Source organism: Diuraphis noxia, unplaced genomic scaffold, assembly GCF_037042655.1.
Source record: "Diuraphis noxia isolate RWA-SAM2 unplaced genomic scaffold, SU_Dnox_SAM2 contig0005, whole genome shotgun sequence".
NCBI classification, from domain to species: Eukaryota; Metazoa; Arthropoda; class Insecta; order Hemiptera; family Aphididae; genus Diuraphis; species Diuraphis noxia.
In genome coordinates this window covers 24,735,731-24,750,061 of record NW_028301715.1, presented here as the reverse complement: position 1 = coordinate 24,750,061, position 14,331 = coordinate 24,735,731, and the positions used below count along the sequence as shown (strand labels likewise).

Below are 14,331 nucleotides of genomic sequence, written 5' to 3'. Positions count from 1 at the left end.
AAACAAATTTCTATGGGGCAGTGTAATAATTGTGTGTGATTAATGCCTGGTCAATATTGGAGAAATAGGTTCCTAAAATTATCTTAAAATCCCAATTCCAGATTACAGAACATTTTCCCTACATTTTACATGACTCATTAAATTGCTTTTACTCAACCAGTTTCTAGCACAAAACCAGGACAAGCAATCTCAAACTTAAAAATCGAGAACAAATTTCTTGGTATGATTTCGGATAATTGATGATATTTGCTATGAGCCTGATATTAATGTAGCTCAGGTTATAGATGAGTTTGAGAGTACTGCATATGATTTTCTATACATTTTACCTAATTTTAAATTGAAAATTTTTTTGTATTTTTTTTTATGAATCAAAAATTTAATAATGTTTCCATATTAACATTTAGAGGGACTAGTACCTAGTGTACACAGCTGCTGTATAACCCTGATTGTATCCCAGGTTCAGCATACCTACCTAAAGTCAAGAGTAAATCAGTGTGCATATTGGTGTACCTCACTTTGTAGAATAGTTTAATATAAATGGGCAACCACAAGTCACACATTTATCATTTGGTATATTTTTAATGTAATTCAAATTAATAGTTTTTTATTTTTATTGTAATTAGATAAAATAGAATATTAACAATCTGTAATATTTGTACATACAATAAGTAAATTTGATAAATAATAAATAACATAACGTAAGTGACGTGAGGAGGGAAGCCCACCAGTGTGGATACCCTCTAAATTAATAGTTAAAAATATAAACCCAAGTAAAAATCAACCAATTCAGAGATATGCAGAGCATGTCCGCAGGCAAAAGCATTTTAAGAAGCAAAAAAAAAAAACAACATAAAAATATAGAAGGAACACACTTACAAATTAAGACTGCAGTCTATAATCTTCAAATTTTTTAAACCGAAAAAATAGAATCTAGGACAAAATATCCAAATTTTACGTAAATTAGTAGATTACACTTTAACTTTCTAATTAATTAACTCCTAAATGTATAAATTACGTTAGTAGTATAATAATAATATATCACAAAATATACTGCACAAACATTAGTGAAATAGTCAAATAATATAAAATAAAATGTAAAACAATTTGTTTTTATGAATACAGGAATAATTTGCTAAAAAATGACTACCTACACTATTTTCTAAAAATTTAAAAATGTTTAAAAAAAAAATGTGTGTGTATGTATAGTGCGCGTCGATCTATGGCCGCTTGGCGAGTTTTGTTAATATTATATATATTGTAATTAATATATATCAACAACAATTAAAAACTCAACGCAGGGGTTTGACTAATGTGTGTGCAGTATAGTTTATGATGTTATTATGTACTATTAATGTAATTTATTTTACAATTCGTAATAGTTAGTAAATTTTTAAAAACGATTTTCTAAATTTTTAGAAAATAGTGTAGTATATTGTTTGACTATAATGACTAATGTGTGTGCAGTATATTTTGTGATATTATTACAACTAACGTAATTTATATATTATATATTAGGTATATTTTTATAATTAAATAATTTGATATTTGAATTAATTTTATTAGAAAGTGTAATTTATTAATTTACGTAAAAAGGGATTAATTTGAATATTTTGTCTGTGGATATTTTGACCGTTGGATATTTTGTCCGTGGATATTTTGACCGATTACCAAAAAAATAATATAAACTTGTGTAAATCAGATTGCTTTATAAATTGTTATAGGAGTTATTTATAGGAATTGGATTATAGGTTTAATTATACTAATAATATTTAAGTGGTCTTAATGATTTTGAGTTATTTCGTCAAAGAACCGTAATTTGTGTGTATGGTCTTTGACAAAATACATTTAAAAAAAAGAAAACCTATGTTAATAAGTTGAGACATAAAAAAATAGTAAAAATTATGTTTTTCTTAAATTAATGAAACTTTAATATGAAAACATTATTGATAAAATTAAAAGATATTAAATAAAAGTACATAGAAAAAGTAATTTATAAATTCCCCTAAATGTATAACTTACAAGTGTCTATTAATATATTCCTTCTTTTGAATTATTTTTAAGGAATCTCATTTAATGCTACAATTATTATAATACAAACTTGATATTTTTCAACATATTATTCATTATTATATAAACAGTTTTGATAAAATATTGATTTATCTCTGAAACAATCAAACTGTTTATATAACATTAAATACAACATAATTTACAAAAGTAATAGTTAATAGCTTTGAAGTAAACAGCTTAAATTCATACAAATATTATGATTATAATTTGAAATAAGTAAGAATTTACATTTTAATAATTGACACGTAAAAATTGTTTAAGAATCAGGTTTGTTGCTAAGTCAGTTTTTAATGATGTTGTCAAGTTCATTTTGGATCGCAATGACACCTTCAATTAATGAACTTTGAGCAAAACGACTATACAACATGTTTAGACAAATAACTAACAAATCAAATAAGTTCGCAGCAATGGATCTCCTGAAAAAATTTAATTTATAACAAATAAAGCAAAAAAATATTTTTTTATGATTGAAATAGTATAACAACTATTACCTTTGCACTCCTGATGGCCATAAATCAATATTTTGTAAATAATATCGAGCTAAACTCATGATAACTTCCAATACATGCAGCTCACTTGTCTTTTGCCACCGGGGATCATTAGTAGAGTAAATTCTGCAAAACAAATAGATTAACATAATGATTTAAAATGATTAAGCTAATAATTTAAACAAATACAATTCTAAATAGGAAAAAGATATTACTTTTTATATATTGCTACTAAAGATTCTATTGGAGCACCAATAGTTAACATAGTTGTGTAGACAGATTCCAAATCTCCACCCAAGTTACAGTTTAAATATTCCAACATTGTTGTTACATACTCTAAACAAAAATAAAAAATATACAATAATACAACATGTAAAAATGGTTAATTATTTGTACATTTTTGAAGTGAGAAGCCAACATGGATGTAACATACCCAAGTCAAATGTAGATGAATTAATTGGATGTGAACTAGCCAAAGACTTTATTTTTTCAAGAGCAATGGTCATTTTGTTGTGTTCATCAATATCTCCACAATCTTCCACAACTAATAAAAAAAAAATTGAAAAGAATTTTTACGGTCAACACACAAATGTTATCAAGATGAAAAAACAGTCCTAAAATATATAACTACCACCATACATTAAAATAAACTTTGGATATAAAACACTATTGTAATAATGTTTTATGAATTGAAATGTCATACAAATCTAAATTTTATAAAATAATCTCTACTAGACTGTTTGGGTTATAATATTTATTACACCTCCTGTAGTGACCGACAGCTTATAATTCAACTCTATGATTTTACCATATTTAAAAGGCGAGTAATGTTTTTTTTATTTGGTAAAAGATACTCTAACCATTATATCGAAATAAATGAACATTTAATTTACATTTGATAATTTACATGATCAATATATCTGTTTTTATTGTTTTTAATATTAAAATAATAAAAAAATATATTTAGAAACAAATTAAGTGTTTCAAAGCTAGAAAATTTTTCTAACACTCTAAAATATTCATACTTATTTTATTTGGAGGCTGAAGATCAAAACCTGATTTTCAAATTTATAATTATAAATGCTAAAATATGAACTTAAGTAATGCATATTTTTTAGTTTTGATCCAACCTGAAAAAGGTTCTGATCTTTCAGATAAAAACTTATTAACCTCCCAACCTTTTTAATAGGTATTAGGTAAAGTAGATTATTGGAAAAGTATTAAAATAAAGGAAAATTGGAAAAACAAGCACCGACACTGTTAACTAAAAATGTTAGCTTTAATTTTTTATACTAGTATTTAAAACTTACCTTTAAGTAAAATATTTTCCCAAATCTGATTGATTAATTCACGATCATCATGATTGGAAAGCTGTAATATTGCTAATTGAGCTTCCCATAAACTATGAGGTTCAGCAAAATTACTGTAAAGCTAAAACGTACATATTATTATTGAGTAACATTCTCTAATCATTTTTAAATACATACTTCCCCTAATGTAAACAGACAACTATTTAGCTTCTCAATAATATCAGCTTTTCCATCAATTTGACTAGACAACAATAAATCCAATATCTAGTTAAAACAATAAAGTACATAAGAATTAAAAAAATAGAATAAATTAATGTTTAGATCATCAAAACCAACCATTTTTTGTATTTCAGCTACTTGTAACATGTCTTCAACATCTCTGAGACTGGTAACATTCAAGGCTGGTGTACTTAACTTTTTACTACGCAAACATGCCATAGCCCGACCCAAATACATAAGACGATCGCTTAAAGTTAAGCCACACCTAATAAAAAAATTACTTTTTACTAAGTTAAAAATATATATATCTATTTATGAAAATTATAAATTACTCTGGTCTTTTAGCCAATGATGCCAGAACTTCAGCCGCTTCATTATAATTTCCATTGTATTCATAATATCTACAGAGTACATCTTTGATATAGTTATTGTTTTCATTAGATCTGGACTGAGCCAATAAAAACTTTTCCAAACTATGATGCCCCATTTCAATTGTTTCCTTTATTAACTTTTTATCTATCATCCATTTATACACTATAGTGTGCATGATTTCATCATCACAGGAAAGACACAATTTTATCAATTCAGAAACCTGTTTTATAACAATTAGACCAATATTGTAAATATGAATATATATGTACACATTTATAAAAAAGTAAACAGGTATATAAAAAAAAGTAAAATCAATACCAAATTAGAAGATTGTTCAGAAGTAAGTGCTGAATTTTCTAAAATTCCAGGTATTAAATTTGGTCGAGTGGGTATAAATACGGACGGATTTTTCACCATGATTGAGTATAAGTAATCTAAACTTGCATTTATTTCTTTATAAATATCTAATCTGAATTCATAACAAATATTAATCAACATGCTTCAAAAGTTACGTCTTTCAAGTATTAATAAATATAACTCTAATCAAACTAATTGAAGGTAACTTAAGTATAAATAGGTTAAATTTATATTACCTGAGCATGTAGGCACCATAACCTGGTCCATCTCTATCCAATACCATATTGTTGACAAAATAATGACCTCCTAAATTCTTAGGATCAATTTTTTTAGCACACTCTTTACATATTTGATATACGCCTTCCATATACGCACAATTTGTGTATTGTAAGCACACTGACGTTAAATTAAATTTTGGTGCCACTTCTTTCAACACCTAATTTAACCATATGTAATGAAAAAAAATGTATGATACCAAAATTTTTTTATTTTAACAGTAAATTTTTACCATAAGAGATTGATATAGGATACGTTTACGCTCATCCTCATTAACTCTAGATTGTGCTAATTTAATCATTTCTGAAGCCTAAAATAACCAAATGGAAAAGATAATTAATTATTTTTAACAGTTGCAAAAAAAAAATAAAATGTGCACAAAAATTTTGATTTATCTTATATAATAATATATTTTCTATGCTCTGATGTCTTATTTAGGAGGACATCATACTACTATACCAGCATTCATTGTTATGAGTTAGTAGAATGGAGACAATGATTTGTAGGTATGAGATCCTTATTCCTCATAATATTTCAGATTAATAATTTGTTTTTTTGGGACAATTCTATAATAAATAAAAATATACATTATTATTTTAAATATATACTTTTGCACAGGCAGCGTCTTCAGAATGATAAATGGATGGACAGACTTGTCGTAATTTTGTACTGATTGATTCTACAGACGAACTTTCATTTAAATATCTAAAATTAAAAAATATGTTTTTATTAAACATATCTCATTTTTATGAAAACTAAATAACAATTATATGCATTTAAAATTATAATAAACCATGAAAAATAATTCCAAGTTTCTTAAAAGTACACACAATTAACTATACTTTAAACTTTTATAAATCACAGAATGAACAAAAATTTTTTTTTTTTGAACTAGAATAAAATATTTTATTAGCTGTATGGTAGCCTAATTGGATAATATTACGATTATCTACCCAAAAGCGTAAAATGTTTTAACCCAATCATGTTTATACTCACGTGTCTAATAGTTTTTGAACCAAAGTTTGACACAGTTCTTGGTGTACAAGGATCAATTCTTTAAAAGTAATATTTTCCAACACACGCTGTTCTTGCTAAAAATAATACAGTTTTTAAAATTATAACATTAAACTAGATCATCTGTGGATGGGTTAAATTCGAATAAAACAGGATTCATATGAACATTCGGACATATATGAATAAATCTGAGCAAAAATTATCTGTCAGCTTATAGCCTAGTGGGTATACTTTTTAAGCAGATTTACACTGATATTATGATGATTTATTTTGCTATTAGTAATGCATTAGGTTGAGTTTATTTATGAAAAATATTTCATTCATTATATTATTAATCAAAAATTATTACAATATCATAAATATATATTAATGTTATTACATTTTGAGACAATACTGTACATTGAAAGGTGTGATAATTTTATAAAATTTGAAATTAAACCTTTCATTATTTTAAAATGACAGGACGAATAACTTATGAAGGCTATTGTATTAAATGCTCTAGCACATTTTTATTGACATTGATAGTGAAAGAAAATAAATCAAAAATTTAAAAAATCTTTAAATAACTCAAAAATATTAAAAATTTTTTATTAATTATTTGATGTTTAGGAAATACAAACAATATAAACATTTATGAAAATTTCAAGAAAATAACTAGTTATTCGTTTTTGAATTACAAAAAAATAATAAAAATAATTTTATAGATAACTGATTTCGCATGAATAGTTCGGTTCAAAATCTTAAATAACAAAAATAAGTTAATATTTCTAATTTTAACTTACGTCCATTAATCCTTTCACTATAACATTAAATTGATGTTCACTGAGTAATTTCCACAAATTAAACACTTCAGCACTGCGGACAACCAATTGTTTTAAGCATTCTATAGATTTTGATTCAGATTGATGTGCATCCTGTGTAGCTGTACGTTTAGATGCATCAAATGGTATTCTGGTATAGTTTGCCAACATTTTTGAATAATTATTCATGAAAGAGTGCAAAGTTTGCAAATGGCTAGCAACAAATGAACAATCATCTGGAGAAACAGTGTTGACAATCTAAACACAAAAATGTGATTGCTATAAATTAAGTTTTTATTTATTAATAGAATTCATTTGACTTTATTAATATATTACATAATTTTTTCCATCAGTGGTCTCCATATTAACAGCTTTAATGTTCCAAAGTGGTCTCAGTAAACGGCTCACAAATAAATATAATCCATTGTGTTTTGAAGAATACTGAACACTAGTGGATTCAAATGGTAAGTGTGTTATGTTTGTCTGATTTGTTATGAACGTTGGCATAGTTAAAGATAAATTATCTGGTCTGAAACCTGAAAATGTTATATTTCATAAAATTGATTATATCTCATTCATTCCTTGAGTAAACAATACATCTATAAAGGATAGATCAATAACACATATTATTCTCATACCCAGCTTATAATAATTATTTAATTTTACATTAAAAAAAATCCCCAAACATATTTGAAAAATAACAAATACAATTTTGTATACTGTTAGTTTTGAAATAATTATTTAAAACTTTTTTTAATTGATTAAAATAAATCAAAATTTGAAATTAATTAATTAAAGTAATAACAGTTAATAATAAACATAATATTTCCTTACTATTACTTTGAGGAACTCTTGTTAATTCATGTACATTTTCAGTCACTAATTTAGGCTCACCACCATGCGTGAAAAATGCACGAGTTGCGTATTCTTTAATCTAATCACAATAAAATATAAACAATTAACTATTTCTATGTATAAAAAAAATGAAAGAACAAACCTTTATATTTTTTAATGATTGATCACAAATGATAGTGAGACATGCGACACATGCTTGATTATCAGTGAAATTTTTAAAATATGTTTTGATAGCATCTGTTTCTGAACCTTGACTGCTGGCCAGTAATTCACAGAGAGTGTCATAAGGCCGAAGCATTTCAAAAATTTCCAAACCCTTTAAAAAGAAAACAAATAGTGTACACATGTAAGCACAATTTTTCCTTAAAATTATTTACCTGTGGAGCTAAAGTTATATATTCTTGGCGATTTTCAAATTGTTGACGAACAATTAGTGGTGGTTGTGGTGAACTTGGGTCATTGTATATTAATAAATTTGGTCCTACATTTTCCAGTGATAAAGGACACACATCCAAATCAGTAATAAAATATCTTTCACTAAAGTTAGAACTAAATGCATATTCATCAGAAGATATACACCACAACATTGGCCTGTAATTAGTTATGTCAGTGTTGCATGCCATTATAATAGTGCCTGCAATAACAAAAAAATAAAATAAAATACCTTGAATAACATTGGGCATACTCTGAAAAATATGTGTAATAGCTCTAGTATAACAAAAACGTTAAAATATTTGGATTTTATAAAATAGAATAAAATTATACCTCTGTTGTACAACACGTGCTGGACACTACTCGGTTTAGATTCTCCAATGACTCTGTTATATCCTGGTGGTAAACGTATATGTACAAGTTGTAATGTGTAAGGTCTAGTATTACTAGATGTTATTGCTCCAGTAGAAAAATACAATCTAAATCCAGACTTGGATACAACCAGCACATGAATGTTAGGTGATTCAGTTTCTTCTACGATTTTTATACAACTCAATATAGTCATTTGAGCTATTTCTATAGTTCTGAAATAAAAATTCCTTGTTATTGCTCAATTTGAATTAATTTTATATTACTTGAGTATTATTGCTTCACTACCAAGTTACTGTATATTGACAGTCTCTAATCGATAAATTAAATTTTTATGATTGATATTTCTTTGTACCATGAAATTTTACATGAATGTTAAGTGTATTATTTAATACATTTTAATGATTAAGGAGAGAGGGCAAATAATAATAATAATATATTATATCATAAATGTTGTCAATTGGTGGTCTGCTGTTACATTTTATTAACTTATTTCAAAATATTGTTAACATGTCGATTGCCATGCGGCCGCCGGCGTCCGTATAAAAATAATAAGGTATTGATAATTTTTAGACTGCCGGCTGCCGCACCTATCATTTGTAAGAGGCCATACGGCCGCGGGCTGCCGTAAATTAATTTGGATTTATATTATTAACTTTTCAGTGGCGCTACAATAATGATCTTGAAAATATGCTGTGGCGTAGTGGGAATAATTGCAATTTCTTTGATGTAATAAACATAAATTTAACATTTTTTTAAAATTTTTTTTCAAATTCAATAGTATATATGTTACGGGCAAAGTAGGAAATCCGGGCATTGTTATACAATGCCCAAAAATTTTGGCCAATGTAAGAATGATCATTTTAATACTCAAATTTGTCATACATTAACCGGGCATTGTACTAAAAAGCCCGGGCAAAGTGTACCCTGCCCAGATTCAAGTGGGCAGATATGATCTTCGTTGTATTCTGGGAGTTATACTTTCTGGTAATTAATTTTAAAATAATTTTAATAATAAAATAATTTTTAAATTAATAATTTTTTTTATAGTAAAAGATAATTTACATGAAATTGGAACAAACGAGGGCAGACTACATCAACTCTACAGTCGGAACCAATTCACAATATGTAAAGAGGTGTTTATCTAGGCTGATGATGTACCACCAGTACAAATTTCATTAAGAGAAGTGGCAAGAAAATCTTCTAATTTGGGTAGCCAAGGGTACGATAGGTGTACTTGCAATACATTGTGTAAGACAAACCGGTGTAAATGTAAAAGATCTGTCGTCTTTGCAACTCAAAGTGTCATAATAGTGGTGTATGTGGTAATAAATAAAGCAAATAAATAATAATTGTTATTTAATAATAAATTAATTAAATATTAAAGCTGTGCAACTTTATTTATTTTTAATATCTTTATTTTTAATTTTTTATATAATATTTAATATTTAATCTACTGTGCCCAAATCTAATTGGGCACTGTATACAATGCCCGGGCAACGTTAACTTATTCCAACTTTGCCCTTGAAAATCGGGCATTGTGCACAGTGCCCGGCTTTCTACTTTGCCCGTAACATATATACAAATACAAATTTATAATGAAACTGAAAAATGTCTTTGGCATACGATAATATTTTTGAGGCCACCAGCTGCTGCATGGCAGTCAACGTGTTAAAAACCAATTTAATGAGATTTTAATTTGTCACAATATTTAACACTTTATTAAGACCTACTATTATGGTCCAAGGGGTTCGATAGGGGGCCAAGCCACCCAGACATATTATTTCTTAATTTTTCATAGGGAAATTAGAAATAAACCTTGCAAAAATATGGAAATATGTTTGGACTTTATTATTTAATATATTTAATCATTAATTTGTATATTAAATTAAGATTACAGAAATACTCGAAAAAAATATTTTAAATTGAGAATACAGCGTATATTATAATTGTATTTGTATTGTAAAAAGATTGTTGCCCTTCCTCAGATATTTGTACAGAATTTGTGCCTGCCCGCTAAAGAAGTAAACAGTTAAGATATGCAGATTTACATCGGTGATTATCGCACAAATATGCAAATTGACACATGCCAAAGCCAATTCTCTTGTGGCTTGGAATAAACCATTCAATTTATATGCATTACATATTATTATTGCAGATAAAATATCCCAATATATGACAATGGTTAAGAAATAAGAATAATAAATCTTAAGGAGTCTTATTTTTTTGTGTTATCTATGAGCAATTATGAAATATTAATTAATAATTGTGCTACTATTAATAATAAACAATATACTGTTATTATTTACTTATATTTAAATGTATTTTTACAATGTATTAAAAATATCTGTGTTTTATATGGCTGGTGGTTGGTTAACAATAAATAAGAACCTATAAAAATTAATATTTACCTGAGCAGTTTTGATACTTGATGCTCGAGATTAGAATGTGACAGAGAAACAATTCGGCTTGTAGATTTACCATCAGATCCAAGATCATACATTTCAATCGAACTATTTTCACTCAATGTGTAAAGTATGTGGCGTGTATTATCAACAGCTACATCAATAATGGCAGAAGGTTCGGTGATCGCATAAGTTAAAAATGATGGTAGAATATATGATAGAGTACCAGTTGAATGACAAACTTTCTTACAACGTCTTCCATTTCCAATTGAAAACCATCCCAAATCTTTCTAAATATATTGAAAACAATACTGGATATTAATAATTTTTAACAAATCATCAGCATCAGTATTAGCGTTGGTAACATAAAACTTATATTAGGAAACACTTGTTTAATAAAAAATAGATGAGTATGTACACCTCTTATCAACAAAATATTATATTAAATAACAACAATACATAAATGCATTTTTTGGTATAATCAACAGTTAAATTTAATCAAAATCGATTATGTTAGCACCTCACATGCACAATACCAATCATATTTTAAAGCACGCTTATACTGATGCTGAGTTAAAAGTTAATACCAAAAGAAAATTCAGAAAATACAAAATGAATTTTTAATATTAAAAATTATTTGTTTTTATTTTTTTGTACACATAAGTTTAACAAAAATTGCTATTGACAATAAAATACTTGCAGGATATAACAAGTAAAACAATTTTATTTTGGTTTCACTATTCTTAGTTCATTAAATAATTCACAGGACCAAAATAATGATATTAGCATGATCTTAACTCGATTCTAATCATCACACATATAGAGATACCTATGATGGGTTAATCTTGAAAAAGCATTTAAGTATTAAACATAAAAATAAAATTATATTTTTAAGAAAATAATTACCCAATAATCAATTTCAAACAGGTTACCATCTTCACTTGCAAGAAAAATGCGTCCATTGTCAGTTCCAACAATTTTAGAGGTTATTACACCTTCAGTGGGAACTTCATAAATAGTATCTGTAGTGAGTTCTAGTTGTTCTACAGTTTTACCTAATAATAAAAACAAAATTATTATTTTCATAATAATTAAATTAAATATGATATAAAATACATAATTAAGTACAAATAGCTTAAATCAAGTCTAAATAGTTTTTAAATTTAATTGTGTATAGTAATTGACAGTCTAAATAATAGTGGAATGTTTCCAGTGTTGGTAGTAATGTAACGTGCGTTACTCGTTACTGTAACATAGTTACATTTTTCGGTAACATTATGGAAACTTCGTCATTATTATTTTTGTATTTTTGGGTAACGCAAGTGAAACGACGTTAATTATTTAGAAATAACTAGTCAGAAGAACGTATTACATTATAAATTAAATTTTTTTTTTATGGAGGGGGGGATATCGTGATTCAACTTCACGAAGCAGTTCTGCCCAGTATCCAGATCGGATATTGTAATTTTATTAATAATTTAAACTATTTAAGTAGATATTTATGTAATTACAACATTTTCCCAGTATAATCTAATATAATTATATAAATAAATGATTTTGTGTAAATATTATTTTCAATTTAACTGATTGTAAATTAGCATCGATTACAGCCTATACAGGCAGCAACGCCAGCAACTGCTATAGTTTATTAGTTTATTTATTTTTAGATCATATCTGATAAAATATGTACATTGACATACAGACAGACGGTCGTACGGATTATCGCTAATAACTATTGGTATGGTAGGCCAGGGCTTTTTGTCAACAATTCATAGATACATTATCAGAGTTGTCAGTGGTAAAAGTAACTTCATTGTAACTAGTTACTTTTGAAAAAAAGTGTAATGTTACACATTACTTTTGTACTTGAGTAACTAACAAGTAATCTAGTTACCTATTTTATTTTGTAACTTGTAACGTAACTTAGTTACTTTTAAAAAGTAACTTACCCAACACTGAATGTTTCTATAATTAATATTTTTTGAATTAGTTACAAACAAATTTAAGTATACTGATATAATATAATTACCATCAATACTAGTAACTTTTTTAAATGTTACTCCTAATATTGCTATGTTTAATCCAGTAGCTAAAACTAACAAATGTTTAATATGAGCTTGAAATACATTTGGTTTAGGTGGTACCAGTGCTACTGCAAAAATTGTCGAGTTCATTCCATCAAAATAAGATAAATCCGTTCTAAATATAAAATCAAACAATTAAACAATATTATTTGATCATAGTTAACAGAATATTACCCTTCACTATAATCCCATAAAAAGAATTCTTGATCAACTGTAACCCAAACTCGGTTAATACTAGGAAATATTCCCAACTTGCGATGAAAGTTTTGTGCATCTATATTAACAATATATAATGAAATAATGTGTAATTAGAAGTTTATAACTATTTACTATGATTAATATTCATTATTTTTATATGTTGCACCGTGTAGAAACATTAATCATGCCATGCAGTTAATTCTTCCAAAAAAAAAAAAAAAATGGATAAAGATCAATATTATAAAATTTAAAAAGTACCATTCCATTGCTCTATTAATGCGGCTGGTAAAGGTATCTTGTGTCTTGATTTAAGGGGAGTAATTGAAGGCATCCCAAGTCCTTCTTTAGGATAATCATATTCTGTACAACCACTAACACTTTGACCTTAAAATAACAGAAAAAAGCACATTTGTTTATTTTAACAGATGTTATTACAAAAATTAAAAAATTATAAAACACTTTAAATAACATTGCTTGATACTTACTGCTTTTAGTTATCTGCATTTTTTCAATAAGTGTTGGAAATGAGTCATCTGCAGCAAAAAATCTATCCAACATTTTACCGGATAGATCTAAACTATCTTTGGCTGATATTGATTGACTAATCATGGATATGGAGTTATCCATAGATTTTGAAACATTCAATATAGAATCCATCTTTAATCTAAATTGAAATGAATCAATAATATTATTCATTCAACAAAATATTAGAAATATACCAGTTGACAAATTCAGATCACTTACACTTCAGTAAATGCAGTGGCTTAACTCCGATGAAGATAAAAATTTTAACTACTTCTAATTCTAATTCAAACTAATTGAAGAATTGAACTGAATTTTAAATGATTGGGAATTAATAATTTATTAAAATCAACAATATGACTACATCGTGGTATTAAAAATTAACATTAAATAATAAACAAATAAACTTACAATTTAACGGGCTCCGGGCAGTTCTTCCTCCGAGATAACAAACCGAGATAATATCCTGGAGGAAACCATGAAATCCTTACCCATCAATTTAAGTGCATCGACGTTAAAATGTAAAAGTTCCATTTTTCTAAATTTAAAATATCTTTTATTGT

The 14,331-nt window shown here is 26.7% G+C and overlaps 1 protein-coding gene across 3 annotated transcripts; it reads right to left on the bottom strand.

The window, feature by feature from the left end:
• Window positions 1–593: 593 nt before the first annotated feature.
• Window positions 594–14,295, bottom strand: LOC107167622 (nuclear pore complex protein Nup155-like). Of its 3 annotated transcripts, XM_015516764.2 has the most exons (27): window positions 14,180–14,295; window positions 13,991–14,077; window positions 13,732–13,910; window positions 13,505–13,630; window positions 13,223–13,322; window positions 12,994–13,163; window positions 11,871–12,019; window positions 10,971–11,254; window positions 8,524–8,774; window positions 8,136–8,392; window positions 7,901–8,074; window positions 7,738–7,837; window positions 7,240–7,439; window positions 6,886–7,161; window positions 6,086–6,180; window positions 5,698–5,794; window positions 5,322–5,399; window positions 5,050–5,249; window positions 4,775–4,925; window positions 4,417–4,676; window positions 4,202–4,349; window positions 4,043–4,129; window positions 3,866–3,986; window positions 2,989–3,099; window positions 2,771–2,891; window positions 2,559–2,681; window positions 594–2,483 (listed from the first exon to the last, which is right to left on the bottom strand). In XM_015516764.2, the coding sequence occupies exons 3-27, from the start codon at window positions 13,901–13,903 to the stop codon at window positions 2,348–2,350; spliced, it is 3,987 nt and encodes a 1,328-aa protein (XP_015372250.1). In that variant the 5' UTR covers window positions 13,904–13,910; window positions 13,991–14,077; window positions 14,180–14,295; the 3' UTR covers window positions 594–2,347. The 3 variants fall into 3 exon arrangements, with proteins under 3 accessions (XP_015372250.1, XP_015372251.1, XP_089084857.1); XM_015516765.2 differs by lacking the exon at window positions 13,991–14,077 and having other exon boundaries at window positions 14,180–14,197; XM_089228731.1 differs by lacking the exon at window positions 14,180–14,295 and having other exon boundaries at window positions 13,991–14,159.
• Between the last annotated feature and the right edge of the window lie 36 nt (window positions 14,296–14,331).

Bases quoted from the DNA above. Each gene is read 5' to 3' on its own strand.
- LOC107167622 (XM_015516764.2), bottom strand. From the start codon at position 13,903: ATGGATTCTATATTGAATGTTTCAAAATCTATGGATAACTCCATATCC. The intron at 11,255-11,870 runs GTAATTATTTTC...CAATATATTTAG, and splicing joins TGTTTGAAATTGATTATTGG to AAAGATTTGGGATGGTTTTC. The intron at 4,130-4,201 runs GTTGGTTTTGAT...TGTTTTAACTAG, and splicing joins TAGCTGAAATACAAAAAATG to ATATTGGATTTATTGTTGTC.